At 42.9% G+C, this 21,462-nt stretch overlaps 1 protein-coding gene across 1 annotated transcript in view; it reads left to right on the top strand.

Annotated features, from left to right (window-relative positions):
• The first annotated feature begins 498 nt into the window (after nt 1-498).
• The window catches only part of LOC146992235 (zinc finger protein GLIS2-like), a 28,269-nt gene continuing 7,305 nt past the window's right edge, over nt 499-21,462 (top strand). The window contains exons 1-3 of the mRNA XM_085785134.1: nt 499-1,013; nt 17,339-17,527; nt 19,196-19,389. Of these exons, the coding sequence (XP_085641260.1) occupies nt 17,362-17,527; nt 19,196-19,389 (360 nt within the window). The 5' untranslated portion in view covers nt 499-1,013; nt 17,339-17,361. The remainder of the gene's footprint in view (nt 1,014-17,338; nt 17,528-19,195; nt 19,390-21,462) is intronic.

Raw genomic sequence — 21,462 nt, forward strand, 5'->3', positions numbered from 1 at the left:
GTTGGCTAATCATCCATGGGAGAAGTGAAAACACCTGTGTGGCTCCCTCAGAGACTTTTTTATTTTTCAAATCTAAAGTAATCTTCACCTGCTTAAGATTTATCAGCGGCTCTAACTGTGTTATAGCAGGTAGCCTATGACTATAACTATAACCCTTGAGCAGAGCTTTAAAAAAAAAAGAATAATACGAGGCTTTTTTTTATCACAGTAACTAAACTTCAGTGGATGTGTCAAAGTAAAACTTGAGGAAAATGTGAACCAACAGCTTCTCTTTAAACTCGCAGTGCACCACGCATGCAGCAGGAAAGGTTCAGACTGTCGTGAGAGTCAACAGCTGGAGGTTGGATCTTTATTCTGGCATTAGCTCTCTTTCTCTCTCTCTCCCTTTTGCTGCACTCTCCCTGGGTCTCTCCACCTCCCCCTCTCTTTCCCGGTGTCTCTCCACCCCTCTCTCTCTCCCTCTCAGACAGCCTCTTCCCTCTCTCCGTCGCTGCTGGAGCTCAGTTGACCAGCGTCGCAACCGAGCGATGCGCCTCCAGGAGAAGCTCCACACCTTTTCGCGGCGGGTTTGACACTCACATCGCAGCCATACATCCTCCACGTGTGACTTTCTAACCCAAACCTCGTCAGTCGGTTTTCCTTTTTTAGCTTACGCCTGTCTAAAAAAAAAAATTTTTGAGAGAAAACTCTTCACAGGACAAGGTTTTTTTTTGATTGCACGTCTTAAAAAAACTGACCTTTCGCAACAGGCAGCAACTCTTTCCTCTTGAACGATCCCCAGTGGGAGGATTCGCTTTTTTCAAAACACCGACTAGTTTTATTTTTTATTTCTTTTAAAAAAAATCAACCCGTGTTTACTGATGATGTTATCGAAGATGGTTCAGGAAACATCGGACCAACTCGCTTGATTTTTGTTGAACTGTGTCCTCAGTTGTGTCTATTGGAGGCTTGCGAGCATCTTCAGGCTACAGGAAGCAGAGGAGGCTGATTGACTGTCTACAGGCTGTTGTGAGGTAAATACTGATCATCCATCATGTTCCTCTATTGCTACTCATTACACTAACTAACTCATAATGTGTGTGTGTTGCTCAGGTGTGAGTGTGATGTATTCTTATATCTGCTATGGCATAACTAGACCAGCTCAGATATCATTTTTGGGGAGTTAATGACTTTAACCTTCATCCTATATACAGTAAAAACCCAATTACACACTTCGACTTTATCAAATTAATGCAAAAGTGGGGGTTAAAAGATGCCAGGCTTTTTAAAACAGGCCATTAAAACTGCTGGATTACACTGGACTGGATCTTTATCAATGTTTGACGGCTATATCTAAGTATTGAACATATCCCAGTGTCAATGACAGGTATTTGAAGGAAGTGTAAATTACATTATTTAAACTATCTAAACTAAAGTGTCCGTATAGTGTCTGCAATGGTCTTTCCTCTGTCCTCTGATACTCCCTATTGGTATTGCCCCATAATATATCTGTTGTGGGAATTTCAAAAACTGAGTACTCAAGAGAGGAGCGTCTTTCTGGTTTTCTGGTACAAGGCCTTGGTTATGTTGAGGCATACACACTGCTGAAAACACTGTGGATTTTGTACCTTAAATGGATTTTATGACCTTGATGATGATGATGATGTAAGGAAAGTGATTTTTTCCTAATACTAGTATTGTATTATTCTCATTTGATCTGTGTTGTTTCAACTAAAATAAGTGAGGTATATTGTCATTGGATTAAAAGAAATATAATGTGCAGCTACTACTAAACTAAAAATCTGTTTCAATAGATTTGGATTTGATGTTTTGAAGGTGTCACCTTGGATTTTGGGGAATTTATTCTGTGATATTTTATGGCCAAAAGAATCAAATGAGGAACTGAAAACTTTTTAATTGATAAAAGAAGAAAGAAAAAGAAAACAATCATTTGCAGCCCTTGTTCTTTTCTCCTCTTCCTCCAGTTCATCTCAGGTGTGGAGTTCCTCAGGGCTCCATCCTGGGCCCCTCTATTATTCTCTTTAAATATATTTATGCTTGGTAAAAAATCATCTTGTTAATTTTGACTGATGTACAGCTTCTTCTTCACAAACTTCTATGTTAAGCTCAGATATCTGTCTGTCAGATGGGTTTTTTTATGCTTCAGGCCGCTTCAGGAGGAGACGCAAACAAATATAGCCCATAGGAATAATAGTACATTAATTTATGGCATCGTAGTCAATTAGCTATTAGAGAAATAATAGAAATGGTAAAAATTAGAGGAAATATAAAATCTTGATGAAGTTAGTGCACCTGGACAGTTTCTGGGTTAAGTTTTTGTTGGGATTGTTGGTGTTCAAACAAAATGCTGCGAGGCAAACCCCAAAATGATAAAGGTGTGTGGAGACAGGGTTTCAGATGTTGTTCAGTTCTGAAATTGGGATAGCTATTTATCTTGTTATAGGGGTTAGTTTATGATGTTGCTCTGATCCATAGTTGGACATTTGAATGGGACAAGGTCCTTCTGACCACATGGACCAACCAAGATGAGAAGGGTGGAGACAAGACCCTTTGTTTCCCCCGATTTCCTCCCAATAGTCTGGGCCATCGCATCCCAGAGCTCCTCCACCTCCATGACACCAATCACGACTTCTCATCCTCCCTATAGGATGATGATACGCCTCTGCATTAGAGCAGCTTCCTGACTCCAGCTGCACTGATTTTCATGCCTTCACTTAAAACTGTTGTAACTCCACGAGGTCCCAGGAGGCAGGGCAGGTTTTTGGGGAGTCACCCATGAGCGCACTAGCACCGTCGAAACTCCTCGCTGATTAAACTGTGATGCACGACGGTGGTGGTCAAGGGCGAGGGAGATTTTGAGAATGTGAGGTTTTTAATGCGATGACGGTGATGTGCTGCAGGTTGCAGGCTCGTTGCATCATGCTGTTCTCTAAAGGTTGGACAGACGCTCATGGATGGATTTTAGAAAAGGCCCAGAGCCAAGCAAACTCCTTTCCTGTTGTTGTTGGGCGCGTCTGCTCTGCAGCCCCCTTCCACCCACACTGTCTGCTGCAGGGTGGGAGGCTGCTCATACATATGGCATACTGTAAGTGCAAGTGTGTGTGCGTGCGCGAGTGTTAAAATAGTGTGCACGTGGAAAGAAGGGAGGAAAGGAACGAAGAACGATAGAAATGAGAGACAGAATAAAGTGAAGGAATGAAAAGACATGTGTTAAAGTAAGGAAGAAAGGAGTGAAGACGATGTGGCCGTAAAACAAAGTAAAAAAGAAAGTAAAGGGTGGACGAAAGAAGAAAAATGAATGTTGACCTGGTGGCTGAGAGGTTCATGATGACAAACAGCTCCAGGTTGTGGTTTCTACTGTAAATACATGAACAAGCGCAAGATGAAAAAAAGAAAAACAAAGTGGAGGAGTTAAGAAAAATAAGTTAAGAGAGAGAAAAAAAGCAAAGGCAGTAAACAATAGAAGAAAGAAGAGGTCATGGGAAGAAAGAGAAAAGCAAAGATCATGTAAAGAGGGAGAATAATATCAGAAGAAAATAGAAATGTGAAGGAAAAAAGAAAGAAAGTAGGAATATTGCGATGGAAAGAGGGAAAGGTGAAGAAGAGGAGGACACAAAGTGGAGTGACTTCCAGTAAGAAAGTGGGAGAGGAAAGAAGAAGTGGCAAAAGAGAAGGTGAGGTATCCGCAGAAAGAAGAAGAGATGATAAGTGACAAGATATGGAAAGAAAGAAAGAAAGAAAGAATATTGTGAAAGAAAGAGGGAAAGGTGAAGAAGAGGAGGACACAAAGTCGAGTGAAATAAAGAAATGGGTGAAGTGGGAGAAGAAAGAAGAAGTGGGAAAAGAGAAGGTGAGAACAGAAAGAAAGAAGAAGAGATGATAAGTGACAAGATATGGAAGGAGAGAAAGAAAGAAAGAAAGAAAGAAAGAAAGAAAGAGGGAAAGAAAGGGAAAGGTGAAGAAGAGGAGGACACAAAGTCGAGTGAAATAAAGAAATGGGTGAAGTGGGAGAAGAAAGAAGAAGTGGCAAAAGAGAAGGTGAGAACAGAAAGAAAGAAGAAGAGATGATAAGTGACAAGATAGGGAAAGAAAGAAAGAAAGAAAGAAGGTATAGGAATATTGTGAAAGAAAGAGGGAAAGATGAAGAAGAGGAGGACAAAGTGGAGTGAAATAAGAAAATGAGTGAAGTGGGAGAAGAAAGAAGAAGTGGCAAAAGAGAAGGTGAGGTACTATCCACAGAAAGAAGAAGAGATGATAAGTGACAAGATATGGAAAGAAAGAAAGAAAGAAAGAAAGAGGGAAAGATGAAGTAGAGGAGGACAAACTGGAGTGAAATAAGAAAATGAGTGAAGTGGGAGAAGAAAGAAGGGGCAAAAGAGAAGGTGAGGTAGGCCTACTATCCACAGAAAGAAGAAGAGATGATAAGTGACAAGATATGGAAGGAAGGAAAAAAAACAAACCAAACCTTTATTATCAGTCCGTCTTTTGTCACAAAACTCTATCAAATTCAATCACAAAATTCCGAAAGAAGAAAGAAAGAAAGAAAGAAAGAAAGAAAGAAAGAAAGACACAAACTGCTGGTGTCCATCTGAGGAGGGAGACCTGTGATGACCCTTGCCCTCCTCCTCCCCCCCTCCTCACCCCCTCACCCCCCCCGGTGCTTCTGCCTCTGCCCCCCGTGTGGCCGCTGGGCTCGGCCCTCTGTTGTCTCCCTGCTCTCCCTGCTGTTTGTACATGATGGGTTCAGCGGGTTCAGCCCAGCTATAAAAGCTCCACTCCCCCTCTTCTCTCCCCTGCGGCACAGGCAGGAGTTAGAGTTAGCAGGCCTCATATGGGAGGAGGAGAGGAGGAGGAGGAGGAGGAGGAGGCCTTCCCTGGTTCTCCTCTTCCACAGAACTTCTTTGGACTTCCATTTTTTCCTCTCCTCTCCTCTCCCTCTCTCCCTCTCTCCCTCTCTCCTCTGGCTCGTTGGCTGGCTGTGGTATCGTTTTTGGGCCCAGCCCTGGACCAGACATTCATTTTTCTCCTCTTAGTCTCTAACCACTAACTAACCACTGGCTCCCTGCATCTCCCCCTTCCTCCTCCCCCCTCCTCCCTCCTCCTCCTCTTCCTCCTCCTCTTCCATCTGAGGAATGTCTTATTCACCTCCTCTCTCTGTCTTCCTCCTCCTCCTTCTCCTCCTCCTCCTCCTCCTCCTCTGGTTGCTACATGCCAAAAGCTCACATGCATCTGTGCCAACATCTGCAAATAAACAGACGAGTGGACGTACACACACACACACACACACACACACACACACACACACATGCTTTGAGCACAGATAGCATTGACTTCGCCAACATGCCGACACAGTTCAGTAAATACACAGACATGCATACACACACACAAAAAGCCCCCCCCACCTCCCCATCAGTATGTGCCGACCACCTGTGAGGGTACACACACACACACACACACACACACACACACACACACACACACACACACACACACACACACACACACACACACACACACACACACACACACACACACACACACACACACACATCCATAAACCTCCCTTTCTTCTCCCTCTCTTTTCCGTTATCCTCCTGAGAGCCCAGCGCCGGGGCCTTCACTTCCAAACCAAACATAGACCAAATTCCGCAAACCCCACCCCGGCACCCTCCCTCCCTCCATCACTCCCCCCCTTCCACTCACCCCCTTTCTCTCCCCCCTTCTTATTCTCCTCTCCTCTCCCTCCCACACTCGCTGCCTCTCTCCCTCTCTCTTTCTCCCTCTCTTTCTTGTCTTTCTTTCTGGTCTACGTTTAAGGAAAGAGGCAAATGAAAAAAGGCCTGACACACACACACACACACACAGGGAGAGAAAGAGAGAGGGAGAGAGAGGGAGCGAATCGGGAAGCAAAGAAAAAAAATATGTCTTGGCAAAGTTGGGAATAATGATTGTAAAGAGGGATCAAGTGGCACGGCAGACGGGCGTAGGATCAGAAACGTGGAGCGTACAATGGACAGAGTGTGAGCTCTGGTGATGGTTTTTTAGCTCCGTTATAGCTGCAGCCAATGGATCAAATGTAATCATAAATAATCAATTAATCAGATCATGAAACCTGCTTCATCGCTCCAGAAACTTGAATCGGTGTATTTCTAACAGCTTTGCTTGGTCAGTGAAGCACATACAGTATATCATCTCCTGTTGCATTTTTTCAGCGCTATTTAATGACATAATGGACAGAAATGGGAAATTCATTGGCATAAACAACTGTATTAATGTGAATAATGGCTGTGTAAGATGGTGACAGTAATAATAGGACTGTAGGTGGTGCTGGTAGGTTGTTGGCGTGGCAGCCTGTTGAGTTTGATTGCAACATCATTGCAGACAATAAAGTCAATATTAGGCAACTCTGGAAAACCCTGACTTACACTGGATGACCATGGTTGAGTTTTTTTTTTTTTAAATATCCCCCACTGCCCACGTTTTTGAAATGTTTCCCTTTGTAACATCAGCCACATGGTTTTGGGAAACACTGTTGTCATGCAGGCAGACGGTTGTGAAATGGTCAAGGTCAAAGCTGGTGTTGTTTCTCTGGGTAGAAATGGGCAGTATTAGGATATCTTAAAGGGATAGTTCAACATTTTGGCAAATTGGCCCATTGCCATAATCCCTATAGTCATAGCAGTAGGTTCGTTACCTTTATTTGTCGGTGCAAGCTATTTTTAGAACGGTGGAGCAGAGCCACGAGCTGCTCAGAGCTATGCTACGGAGGCTCATGGGATTTCTTGGTTTCCCTCATCAAACTCATCAAATTCACAATCCAACAACTCCAAAACGCTCTGTTGGACAAGTTGTGACTGCAAATCTCAGCAGTCTCTAAATTTTTTGTTTTCAAGGCAAATACAGAGACTGCTTGCCGAAAAACTGCCCCCGACGGTAACACGCATCAGCTGTTTTGCATGAATTTGCCAACTAAAACAACTCTGTCTCGTAATCTCATAGTGTGGTGAATGTGCAGGTCACAACTTGTCCACCAGAGCGTTTTGGAGTTGTCGAATTGTGTATTTGATGAGTTTGATGAGGGAAACCAAGAAATCCCATTAGCCTCCGTAGCGTAGCTCTGAGCAGCTCACAGCTCTGCTCCGCTGTTCTAAAAACATCTTGCACCGACAATTAGAGGTAACAAACCTACTGCTAAGGGGATTATGGCAATGGGCCAATTTGCCAAAATGTTGAACTATCCCTTTAATATTATCGTAAATGATGCATTCAAGTTCATTTTCCAGCAGTTTAAACCTTCTCCCTTTTTGTCCGTGTGTCTCTCCTGCTTCGTAAAACTGTGCTGTTCACTCTTGACTCCTATAATCCTCTTCTTCTTATCGGCTCTGTCTTTTACCCTTCAGGTGGAAAATCTATAATTTATTTTCTTGTTGAGATTCAGCCCCACGCATGCACACGGCTGCACCACTTCACGCAAATCCGCAAAAAATCAGGATGAAATCGCCAGGTCGGCAGAGTAACCAACTAGAGTGATTCATTGTTATTTGAAGACTTGTGAAGGAAACGGCAGCGTTTAGTTTATTTACCTGTGCAGCAGCTTGTCCACGCCCTCACCAGCGATCGCTGGCAGGATGGAAAAGCTTTAAGGTGGTTTGACCCTGAAACCGCAGCAGAAACGAGTACAAATTGGATTTTTTTTTTTTTTTTTTTTGGTAGCTCCTATACACAGAGACCATTGAATAGCAGTGGTACAGGGCTCATAATGCCTGTTAGCATTAAAACGTCATTGATTCTTCCTGCTTAACTCTCTGCTGACTTTTTTCCAGCTCATTACTCTGTTATTTGATGGAGCTCTTTTCCCTTTCTCTCCCTCTTTGTTTCCCCACTGAGAACGAGAGGAACGGCCTATACAGTACAGCTGGGATTGGTTATTATTTACTGACTTGGCACACGCACACACACACACTCACACACACACACACACACACACATGCATGCACACACACAGTGGAAACAAATTGGGTGAATCTGCTCTGCACGTAGGAATGTGAGGCGCATGTGTTTGTGTGTTTTAGGTCTGGATGACAGAGCTGAGGGAATGAAGGAGGGATGCAGAGAAAGAAAGTAAAAGGAAAAAGAAAGACGTAAAGAAGGAGAAAGACAAAACAGAAAGAGAGAGAGAGAGAGGGAGAAGGAAAATGAGTGAGAGAGGAGAAGAGTTTGATAGTTTTTTGGGGCTAATCTTGGCCTCGTCTGTCATCGAAGGTTAAAAACACTTTTTTTTTCTCCTCCCTCGGTCTTTCTGTATCTCTTCACCAGCTCCCCTCTTTTCCTTTTTCTGTCTTTCATTTCCTCATGTTCCCCTCCCACCCTCCCATCCTCCCTCTTTCTTCCACTCCATCTTCATACTTTCAACATAACCCAGAATATCTGCACTCGCTCTTTTTTAAATGGACAGACCCTGGACCTCTCCCTCATCCTCCTCTCCATCTTTAGTCCTTCTCTTTCCCTTCAGTCCTCAGAGGGCGGCGGCGGATGAAAGGATCACGGAGGGGGTGGGGGGTAGGAGGGGGGGTTTCTGTTGCTCCGTTGGCTGATGGTGAGGAATTACAGGGAGGGAAAGCAGAGAAGAGAAGTGAAGAGGTTTCTGTGTTGACTTTGTCTCGCTGCCAAACGGTTGGATGGAGGTGGTGCAAGGGATTATGGGTGGGGGTGGTGGTGGTGGTGGTGGGGGGGTTTATGAGTGAAGAGAAGGTATAAGGGGAGAAAGACAAAAGAGGAGTGTGGGAGATCTAGTATTATGCAAGTGAAAAAGAAAGAAGAAAAGACCAAGGGGGGGATAGAAAGTCGCAGTGGGAGAGAACGAGACACACACGTCTCAATTCAATCGCTCAAACAACAACAGCTTGAAAATCGAGGATTCAACCAACATGAGCGGTGATGAACGCACCCCCACAGACAACACAAACCTACAACACCGTCCATGATTCAAGATGTTAAACTGCTCAACACGACTCTGTCAACCCTTTTTCCCACATTTGATCCTTTGTTATTCATATATAATATAAAAATGAAGATACGTAGAATTTGCTCTTATTCCAATAAGAAAAAGTTGTTTAGCAGCCGCCATCTTGGCCTGCCGAGGAACATGGTCCTCACACAAACCTCGCCATCATCTTGAAGTTTATATGTTATGACTATACATGGTTAAGTTCATCTCTGAGCTTCAGAGGGATGAAGTGGGATGAGGAGGGTTTATCCTTTATTACAGGCCCAGATGATCTCCTTTCCATTCGTCCAGCTCCCATCTGACTCCAGATATTTGTCTTCTGTCCCCCCTTGTTTGTCCAAGAATGAACTCCTCTTGACTTCCTTCTATTATCCTCACTGTCTCTTTCCAACATCTGCATGCACTGACTTAATTGCAGTGGAGTGACCACTACTTAAGAAATGTTTCACAGTTTTTTCTGCCGACCTTGCCTCCTGCACCGCGAACTATTAAGAGTTTCCACATTTTCCAACATGGTGTGTTCAACGACTCTGGAGATTGTGTCTGAACTTGTTCCACTCTGTAGCTGTGGACAGGAAATACAACAGTCAAGAAAAATGGAGCTCTGCCTCTTACTGGGGAATGCAACATGTGTCAACGCTGCAATGCATTCTGGTCTAATGGAGCCAGGGCAGAAAAAAAATGACACTCATTTTCATTCAGTGTGAACATATTATGCAGATTTAAACAGTGTCACTTACAAAATAAATAAAACATTAATTCCAATTTCTGAATTACTCTCCCTGTATATAATTTCAGTTCTCGTTTTAGCACTAAAAGATTTATTTGCCATGTTTTACTGAAGTCCAACTATTTAGCATTTGTAAGCAGAAGAGAAATATTTCATAACGCACTCTAATCAAGTTGTATTCAGCCATAAAGACATTTCAGATGTGTAACTATATGAAAGAAACTTTAAGGGACATTTGTCATTTGTTTTTATTAATGAATTGTGCAGTTTTGTCAGTCCTCTTGCAGAAATTGTGGTGTTTGGACTTTTTTTTTAGACGGTGGCTGGACGCTTGTCACCATCACTGAGCTCAGGTTGATTTGATTTGCATATAGGCTGTAAAATAATCTGGACTCTAATCTTAGTCATGGTGCATTCACATGGGGATTTTGTTTTGTTTCCTGTTGATTTGTGTGAAGAAGGATGTGAGATGTGTCCACTTCTGGTCAAAAGTCTTGTACATTAATTTTGTCATTGAGCTCAAGCTAATTGAACATTGACACTTGATATCTTGCGGATCAAGTTTTCTGTCACCTATTATTTCTTTGAGTTGAGTTTAATTTCAGAAAATGTAGCATCTCCGGTCCATTTCCGATGAAGCCGATCCTCCATTTAAAAGAAACTTTGTTAAACTGTCGCTGGTGGTGATTCAAATTGAGTTTAGTGATGCACAGAGTCTGGAAAGAGCTTTTTTACTTTAACTTTTTTTTAAGTGAAGAACTGAATAATCCCTGTTTTGAGTGATTCCTCCCCCCACTCCTCCTCCTCCCCTGACAGCCGCCACCACTCCCCTCCTAAGTGGTGAAGACGCCAGTGTCAGTGCGAGAGACAGTACAGACTCTACTGGTGGCGATTGCAGACTGGCTCTGCAGAGTTGCATCACTTAGCGCTGCCGAGATGCAAGAGAGAGAGAGAGAGAAAGAAAGAGAGAGAGTGAGACAGACAGAGAGAGAGAGAGAGAGAGAGGAGGGAATAATACTGAGGAAAAATAATGGGAAAAGTGTGTGGAGAGGAAAAGGTGGGCGCCCATATCTCCCACTCCCACAGCCTCCCTCCCTGCTGTTACCCGTCGTCGCCGCCTGTTTGATGCCACTTTTTCTTTTCCCCGTCCTGAGGAAAAGCCGCTCTCCCCGACTGCTGGCGTTGAGAACGTGCAGTGAATCACAGCTGACATCACATAAAACAGTGGTTCAACACATTCACAAGTTGTGAACACTGACAGTAAATTTCCTTTTTGCTGCCGTGGCGGCAGAAACCACCTAAGTGCAGTGGCAGTGCTTGTGTTTTTTGGGACTTGGGAGTTTGAAACATGAGACGGCCATTAGCGTTTTGGATGACGTTCATAGGCTGGGGTTCGTAAAAACAATCAGAAACATACAGTATTGTGCCATTTGGAAAAATATATTGGATTTCAATGAGAAAAGTCGAACTCTTGTTTGTTTTCCACTTTACAATAACAAACTTTTTGCCTCTTGAGTTTTTCTTGACGTCTCCATTTCACCGCAGACTGTGCGGTGAGAGGAACCCCCCGCTGTTTTCTCCATGATGTCCGTGTCCTCAGAGCCCCCTCTTTTTTCTGATCTCAGCGCAAAAACCACCCTTTGTTTTTGTCCACGGCTGTTCCAGCAGGTGTCCACTTTCAGCCAATTGCAGACATTTCCCATGAATGCACATCACAGCCCTTCACAGTCACAGTCTCTCTCTCCTCCTGCGTCTGTGCCTCCCAGTCACAAAAACAAAGTCTCCTGCCATCGTTGCTGTTGCAGCAGCGTTGCATAATGCCTTATAAGGACGTCGCATGGAAAGATCAAAGGATGTAACCCCTAAAAAAAACACACACAAAAAAGAAAAAAAAAAACAAGGACTGGCATCATTCCTGGAGTGATGGACTGTCTTGTGTCGCTCCTCCCTTATTCCAGAAGTTTCTCTGCCTGCACATCAAACACCAAAATCCCCTGAAATACCGACTTTTAAAATCAACTTTTTCTTGTCAAATCCTTTTCTAGATTTGAGGAACTTTACATTCTGGTCCAACTTTTTTAAATGCTTTAACTCTTTCTTTAATACATCAGATGTTTTCTACATTTAGAAGAAAAACAACAGAATGAGGAGGAAATGTGACTGTATGCGTCACAGCACAGACGTCCACGTCTGCTCCTTCTTCTTTTGAACAGCTCTCCTATGACAGAATGGCAAGAAGTGGACAAGAAAAATGGAAAAGGGAGTTCAAAAATGCACTGGAGAATAAAAAATGAGAGAGAAGAAAAAGGAGTGGGAGGTGCAGAGGGCCGAGGAGAGGGGAGGAGAACGGGAGAGGTATGCTCTGCTGGAGGACTGGGAGAGGAAAACCACAGGAAGGAGTGAGAGGGAGGGAAGTAAAGAGAGACAGGAGTAAAAAAAAAAAGAAAAAGAAAAAAAAAACAGGGAGGAAGAGGCCAGACCAGGGCGCCGTGGAAGCAAAGGTTTCCTGTGAGAGGAGGAAAAACTCTCGTGTGTATGTGTGTGTTAGTGTATTTACATTACACCCCAGGGATGGCCACTTTGTGTGTGTGTGTGTCTGTTCAGTTTCATAGATAATTGTGTGAAAAATGTTTTAGTGTGTTTGTATGAGAAAGGCTAATTCTTTATAAGTGTGGTTTGGTATGCATTTGGATATTGGGTGTGTATACTGTACATACCTCAGTGCATGAATGTGTCTGCATGCATGTGGACTGCTGCTGCTGCTGCTGCTGTGTGAGGACATGGGAGCAGTGTCTGTAGACTAGTATGTGTGTGAACTGTGTTGTTGTTTAAAGTGTAAACTGGTCTGTATTTGTGTGCACAAGTGTATGTATCTTTAAAGATATACATGCGCATGCACGTGCTTACTGCAGTCTGTGTTTTTGTTTGTGTTCTTGTTTTGCTATCTTTATGAGGACTTTTAGTTTGTACCAGCGTAGTGAGGACGGTGTGGATGGCGAGGACGTTTTGTCTGGTCTTCAGTATTTCAAAGAATATAAGGATGGTTAAGACACAGGTTTGGGTTAATGGGTCCAGGTGTTTAATTGAGATAGTTATTGTTGCGGGCTAGCGAGTGCAATTTGAGGGTTTGCAGACAAAAGTGTGTGTGTCACTATATGCGACTGTGTGCAAAGTGTGTGAACAGTCAGTCAGAGTATGTGTTTTGCTAGGCAGAAGGGGATCCATAAGAGGGTCCGGGCATGCTGCCCACACGCAGGTCATTGAGGGAAAAGAGAGGGAGGAGCTGCTGGAGGTGGAGGGTGGGGGGAGTAAGAGAGGAGAGGAGAGTGGGGGCTCACGTGTGGTTATGATTGTAGCGCATGTCTGGTGTGACTTCAGTCTGCATGCGTGCCCGGATACATATGGTCCTGTATGTGCGTGCCTTCACAATACCTCCAAATAGCAGAGTGTGTTTGTGCATGTGCATACGTGTGCGTGTATATGTGCGAGAGAAGTCGGCGAGGTTGCTGTGGAATGTGAAACCAGTGTGGTGAGGTAGCTGGCAGGCCGGCAGGAGGACCTAAACACTGACTTCATTGTGGTTTAGCCTCTGCCTCATATTATGTCGGGGGATCCTGTCGGTGATTGTGGAAGAATTTGTGGTGACAGCAAGTTTAGAAGTTAAAGAGGTGTACATGTAGCTGGAAAGTTGCCGGTTTGAATCCAGTCGGTGAAAGTAAATCAAGAACGCTCTCGCTGCCAGCCATCATTAAAGAGCCATATAGCGAGACACCCAATGGAGGTTTTGCAGTTATGTCACAAATCTACTTGCAGCCCACGTCTGGCGCCGTTTAGGAGGTCCACTGGAGGCAAACCCCGGCTAAATATACAGTGTAAGTGCTGTCTAGAAAAACAGACACCTGAAAACATGCCTGTGTGCCATGAGTGTAAGGTTTCAAATTAAAAGTCTGTAAAGCTGATTTTTTCCAGACTTCAGTAAAACGAATACTTGGACAGTTTGGTAATTTGAAAAATATGTTTATTTGCTCGGCGAGTGTTAGGTGATAAAATTGATGCCACCCTCAGTTTGTGGCAGGACGCAGAAGACGAATGACTTAGCTTATATAAGCCTCTTTCTAGCTAGCGTATATTAGCTTATCGTTATGTAACGACTTGAAGTTGTGGGAAACAACCGGCCATCCAGAGTTTTAAAAGACGATTGCAGCATTTCTAAAACTCACAAATGAACAAGTGTACACAAGAGGTTAAGTTGCTAAATATTATAAGATGCTAAGTGATTTCCTCGTATTATCACTCTTCTCATTTCCAGGATTGTCACACTATTTCTTTGGCGGTAGACTCAGCATCACAGGTTCTCATTGTTGGCCTGAAGGATATTTTGAATTAGGTAATTAAACACTTATGACTAAGATCTGCACAAATTAAAACATGTTATAGCTGAAATATAAACTTGTGATCACTTTCTGACAGACAAACTATTTAAAGAGGAACTAAGCAGGATTTTTCCCATGGCTATGCTACATTTTTACCCTAATTAAAAAGCTCACCTAGAGTAATTGTGATAGTTAACTACGTGACTTGTGACTTGTGACTTGTTACGAGTGAGAATGGAGGCTCCTTCCACCTGGTGTCTCATGGCTAAAAACCAACCTTGCAACATCAACCTATCAGCTGTGTCAGTCTATCATCTATTGGTAGCTTCTGCTATTTTGAGTATCTAGATTTGGATCAAGTCAGTGAGTGATGACGGTAAGCTGACGTGCATATTAGCAGAGATGTTCTTAAAACAAACAGATGACTGAAGATGTCCTGGGCAGCTCTCAGGTGTAAAACTTTCTCTCGCAGTGTGAGTGCGACGCAGGGTGTTACTGAAAAACACGTGCGTGTGCTGTGTCAACTTTCCCAGCAGCTGTCAAGCATTTCCCTGCAGGTTTGGTCCATTTCACTGCAGAGTTTTCCGCCTTTTGGTTTCCTCCTGTGAGATTTTTTCTTTAATTTTCCTTTGAAGCAGATATCTGGATCTTGAGTCACTTGGTCTAACAGGACCTTACGAGTTGAGTCATGGACCAGAGTAGCTTTTTGTCTCATGCTTCATCCAGTGTATCATACCGCCACGGGTGGAAAACTACTGCAAAAAAAAAAAAAAGCCTTTAGCCCGTCAGTGAAGGCAAACCACAGAAATGTAGAGGATCACAATAACAAACCCACATCATAATGTTTCCAGGAGGTTTCTCCGTCACGAACACAGAAACAACGAAACTTTGACCTGGACTAACACTTAACTACGGTTTAATCAAAACAGGAGTAAACTTATATTGTCAACAGAAAGCAAACACACTACTGAGCCTTTGTGTAGAGCTGTGAATGTAAAAATCCACAGACCAAGGAAAGTTCATCACATCACCGGTCACGTGCACAAGTTAACAGATCTTTGGTCATATCTCCTTTTTTCATCTGTCCATTCCCTGCTCAGTAGCTCAGCTACTGATCCATTATTTGATACATCATGATAGGCCTTTGTCAAAGCAGACATTTTGACTCTTCGTAGCAGGAAAAGCACATGTGTTACTAATAATATGAAGGATCGCTCTGCTGCATTCAAGGTCCTAGTGACAGGGAGCCAGCGTGATCGATGCCAGGACCCTGCAACTGAAGCTAAACTAAAAAAATTCAGCCGTCAAGGATTTTTTATTATTTACACCTGGGATTTTCCCTCTGTGACTTACATTCTTTAAATTAAAGTTACAGTACATGTTAAATTTTGGTTTACTTTGAGTACTTAAATAGCAATACCATACTCATTGATGTGTGATAATATTTCATAGTGTTGTGGGTAAATACCACAAATTTAGCATGTAATGTAAATGTTTAAGATACTGTAGATAATGATTAATTCAGGTTGGATTGTGATAAAGTCACATTTGGTGTGGGTTGGTAACACAGACATGGGATTGATGCAATTAATTTCATTTTAATTTGATAATGGAGCGCAGTATTTATAGGCAATTATTTTGGACTTTTGCATAATAATGTTATTATTACTCAAGTGGTTAGTATTGTAATCACGTAGAGCTTCATCAATCATTGTCTTGTGGTTATGTGGTTATTTGAGTTCCTATTTAATAGCAGTACAGTTATGTGTAATGCTGGGACTGAATCTAATTGTGGTAAACAACAACATGTCATAACTGAGTGGAGAATACTCAGAGGCCAGTTTAACACAGCTAAAATTAAAAAGCATTAACAGTGTTTAAATCCAAACACTGGGGAGCTGTATGAGTCTAAATGCGCTGGTTCAAGGGAATCAGAGTCTGTCCACTTTAAACTGATGTTAAACAGCCACTCCACTCTAACTGATTTATGTTTTGTTTACTGCTGAAACTGCGCTGGCTGTTTCCCTGCTACAGTTGACTCACTGGGAGCCACAATACAGGATTTTAGTGCTTTTACAGTGTCTCTAAAGATCCCACTGTAACTGTGACTGATGTTGCTGGAACAATTTTTGCAATAATTCAAAACTGATCTTCAGAAAAGCAGACAACTGAAATCACAGTCGAGCTGTCTATAAAGTGCAAAGCAGACATTTTTATGGACAACATTTTAATGTGGTGTTTCCTCACACGCTCGCTCACTCTTTCAGTTGCCATCACCTCAGATCCTCCCGCTGCTTTGCACTGATGTCAGTGGCAGTTTGATGTAAAAAACCACTTTGTTTACCTGACTGGTCAATGTCTCACTGTGAGAGACTTGTTGGTGCGGTTGCTTTGGTCGCCAGGTCACAGACGTGTGTCTTGTCTCAGTCCACTGTGAGTGCAAGAGGGGAGAGGGCACTTCCTCCAGTGGTTAACACCTGTGGATCTCTGTCATGGAGAGAGAGAGAGCGAGAGTGTGTTAGGGAAGTATAGAAGAAAAAAAAAGGTGCATGCAAACTCCTGAAAACCTGCAGACCGTTGCATCAGATGCCTCCAAAACACAATCACTCTGCAAGATGAATGCATTGATATTCAGAGGAGCACAGAAGCTGAGAAAGGCTGTAATAGCAAATATTTTCTTATCTTTTTGCATCAAGAAAACATTTTACCTCGTTATCTCAAGATAACACAGCTTTGTTGTCTCGAGATAACGGGATAATTGTCCCTTTATCTTCAGATAATGGAGACAAAGTGAGCGACCAGCAGCCACAGAGATAGATATTAAATTCAAGAGTGGAAAAGAGAATGAAGAATGATTATGAAATTAATTATTAATGTTGCTTTGTGTCTGGTAGATTTGTGAATGGACGGCGGTTTGTTCACAAGTTTTCACCCCTCAGCTTTATATGGTGAAAATGTATCCGTTGTGTTCCTACATTGTTGTGCAAGAGCTAAATTAATACTGGTTTAAGCGTGAATCCAATCCAAACAAAATGTGCAAAATGAAAAGAAAAACTTAAAGCTACATCGTTATGGCCTGCAAAAGAAGAAGCTAATCAGAGTAGCTGAAAGTATTTTGTGCCAAAGTTTCAAAGACGAGAAAAGAACTAATAACGCTTTGAATACTTCTGTAATACAGACTTGCAAAAGGATGTTTAGTTTATTAACCTGGCTTCTCTCTCTCTTCAGGTGGGCAGCAGTACCCAGCAGCCATGCTGTCGTTGGACGAGCCGCTGGACTTGAAGCTTCCCTCTGGACGGACAAACGGTCCAGTGAGGTTAGGGAAGAGGGCGTGTCCTTCCTCCATCTGCGCCCCACTCAGCGCCACGCGACCACGTCTGCTATGTACAACTTTCCCTTCACCACCCTCCTCCCCAGGTAAAGATGTTCATGGACATATTCTTGGCAACCTCTCCAACTTACCCCCCCCCCCCCCACACAAACCACCACCTTCTTATATACAAGCACATGCCTCTGCTAATGTCATGTTGAAGCGCAGACCGTCACTGTGATAATGCAATAGCATGATAAGCAGATTATCTGTTCTCACTTTCCCAGTAATTTAATATTGTAAATCCAATGAATGGTCCTCTCTTGTGTCCTCAAATAGACATACATTGTCCTCAGATTTGAGAGTGTGGCTCATAACAAGAGGAGTGTGACACTGACATGACGTGACCTCAAAGAAAAAAACCACAGCATGGCCTCCGTGACAGTCCGAAGGGACCGTTTAACCAACCCATACTTGAAATACCTGACAATGTGCAGCGTGGCTTTGTAGTCTAAGTGTTTTCTTGCTGTTTGATAATAAGGTTTCACCCTCTCATTGAGCACCTCCTGTGATCTTCTCTGCCTTTGTTTACTGGAACTGATGTTCCCTGATTCAGGTTCAGGGTCACCAACATCACCAACAGCAACATGGGCTGTACTATATTGAAGCAATATTGATTAATATTAATCAATACTCCAACACTTGTAGCCACAAACTGTTGGTTAAAGGTCCCATATTTTACATTTTTCCTGTGGTTTATTTAAAATGTTGATCCATACAAAGATAGATTTGTGGAACCAGAAAAACTCTCCATGTAGTTTCTCAGGCTTCTCTCTGGAGCTCTAGTAACGACAGGTCAGTGTCAGCCAATCAGAAGAGAGGAAGGGCTGAGCCTGTCTTCTGATTGGCTGACTGTTTTCTGAGTGAGTGAATAAAAATGTAGCAGATTTTAAAGAATACACTTAAGAGTGAAACCAAATCCTGCAACATCCTATGGGGGGGTCTAGGTGGACAGGGCTTGGGGGAGTGGCTGAGTGTGGGTGGTGACTGCTTCGTTGTGACATCACAAAGTTGCAGAAGTCCTGACGGCTTGTTTTAAAGAGGAACTATGCAGGATTTGTAGCTTAACTACGCTACATTTTTACCTTAATTAAACAGCTTTGGAGTGATTGTGAGGATTTAATAAATGGCTGAACTTGTTATGAGGGAGAGTGGAGGCTCTCTGCCTTCCATGTGTGTGTCACTTATTGTATCTCTTGACTGAAAAACAACTTTGCAAGATCAGTGACACCGCCCTGGTGTCCCAGCTCTTGTCTCTGCGGCACCGCAACATAAACGCGCCCTGTAACCCGTAATCTCTTGTTTATTACTACAGATAAGGCTACACAAATATACACGTTGTAACATCGTATATGATATATAACGTTATCTACCGCTCTGTTGATTTATTTCACGCCGGCTTCGTTGTAAACAAATGCACATGGCCAGGAGGAGGGTTAGCAAAACAGTGAAAAAAGCAAACAGACTTGCATAGTTCCTCTTTAAGACTCAGTTTATAAATGCAGGCTGTTTGGATTTCTCTGTGGACTGAGGCTTTGATACTATCACAGTATTAATATATAGAACCTAGAGCTGCTGTATAATCTATAAATATATGGGAAATTTCACTTAATACAATATGTGACCTCTGAGTTTTTAAGATAACTCAGGTAAAAACAACACAAACTGCAGTAACTGCAGTAAATCTGTAACTCTGTTCTTAACCTCCACCACAGATTCCCAGTCCTCCCCTCAAGAACGACCCGGGTCCTGCTTCACTCCTCCAGCCATGGACCTCAGCCTGTCACCATCCTCCCGCCACGCCTCGTCCCTCTCCCCATCGCCTTCCTCCCCCTCCTCCCCCTCCCCTTCCTCCCCCCTGGAGTCCACTCACAGCAGCAGCAGCCCGCAGCCACATCTATTCTCTCGGGTGAGTAAGTCCAAAGCGTTTGCACAGTGGAGCTATCGGCCAGTTAGCACAACTTAGTTAAGCTTAGCGTAGCAAAGACTGGAAATGGAGTCTGTGCAAATGTGGACAAAACGAATCCCATTGCTTCTTATTCACACGACAGATGGTGGTTGTATTGATATTTTCATGAAACTCTCAGCAAGAACCCAAATGAACATATTTTCAGTAATGCATGACAACTTGTTGGGACGTGCCACTGTCCTGTCCCCAACTTCAACACACATCAACTCTCCCCAAAAAAAAGATAGAAACCTAATCACATTTCCCGCGGGTACATTGCGACGGCTGCGCTTTACAACCTTCTTATTTTATCTTCATTACAAAGACACAGTCAGTGTGTGTTTCACTCGAGTTAAACATGATCGTAAGAACCCAAAACCTGCCGTTTCACAGAGACACACAGTTAACCGGCTCTGTAGCCTACAGGTGCGCGTCTTCACCTAATCAGTTAATCTTGTGTTCAGGCATGACCGCGGCCCTCTCAGAATAATCCAGTCAGGGACTGATTGTGACTGAATGTGCTCCACTCTTCTTCAACAGAGTTTAATTGAATTGGGATGCTGGGAGTGAATCTAATTTGTTGGTGCAACGTTTGCACACAGCACACAGCCAGTCCAGTGACTCTGTCTAAATCAAATTGGAGCCCTAATTGAATGGTAAAACATCAAACACAGACGCCTCTTTGTTACGAGCATCAAAATCTTTCCTCTTGGCCCAGACTCGTCTTCTAACCCAGAGAGTTAAAATTGTCTTATACATTAAAGGTGGACTGTGAGAAGCAGTCATTATGCCCCTTAGATGTACTCAGTGGCTTCCTCAAAGATGTCTTTGATACTGTAGCAGCAGCTGCTTGTCCACATTAACTCACTTAGCCCGGACCAGTGTGAATTTCCCCGTCTAATTTTAAACACAGCGCCGTCTCCACCCGTTTTTAAAACACCTTAACACCATTTGATCAATAGATACAGACCAGCCACAGAGAGCAGTTGTTTAGCTCATAGTTTAGCTCAGTTTTTTAACAATATTAATCAGATCCAAAAGCTTTAATACAGTATGGTACCACTACAGGGTTCAATAAAAGACCCACTCCCTCGCTTTTCTGGTCAGGGTGGAGCCTCCAACTTTTACGTTAAAATCTATTTTTACTGCTAAGAGCTAATGAACTTAACAGCCCTGCGACTTTAACATCTGCTCTGCCAGTGTTGGAAATGTTAGAGCTTCTCCTGCAGTCGAAAATCAAGTTTTAACTGAATCTAAAAAAAACAAACAATACTTTAAACCTGTGCTGAAAACTGTCGTTATAGATTATGTGGACCGTTAATAAGGATAGTAGCAGTAGATATTATCCAATAAACTTCCAGACACTGAAAACAAGTTGAGCAAATTGTTTAAAAGGTCTAACACATGACACATTGTGCCCTTGTGTCTTTCTATTAACAAACTAGGGCAAGGTTTCAGAGACAAGAGATTTGGGTCTGTCTCCACTGATAGAGTCTGATGAGCTTCAAGGCCTCTGTAGGTGAGGCTGGTTCTTTGTGCTTCGGACAAATGTCGTCTTAACAATCGTCATCAGCTTAATGCAGACGTATCTCTCTCTCTTTCCATGTCTCCGGGGGGAAAAAGGGGGAAAACTTCCTGTTAGTCAGACTTGGAACTGTTGATGCTTTATTTCAAGAATGATATCTTATCAATGACTCATGTAGTTATTAACATAGTCTAACCCAAACAACAGTTTTCTTTTACTACAGCATCATGAGCCTCAGTTGATTTCAGTTAAAATAATCACTTGTGATTTGACAATCTTTATGGTTGTTATTGATGCCATTTGACAAATTCAACAACCATTACCAATGTTGAGAGGTAGTCTAAAATGGTGATTGTCTATCCAAGTTTTAAAAACTGCAGGTTTATGGTTATACTCCCAGGAGAGATGACAACAAACTCTTTATTTAAATGTATGAATATCCTTCCTGTGGTTTCACCCAGCTCTAGCTATGTTCCCATTCTTCGATGTAGCTGTAGCATCAGTTTTGA

This window comes from Trachurus japonicus, chromosome 1 (genome assembly GCF_045865225.1).
Source record: "Trachurus japonicus isolate A0001 chromosome 1, Traja_1.0".
Lineage (NCBI taxonomy): Eukaryota > Metazoa > Chordata > Actinopteri > Carangiformes > Carangidae > Trachurus > Trachurus japonicus.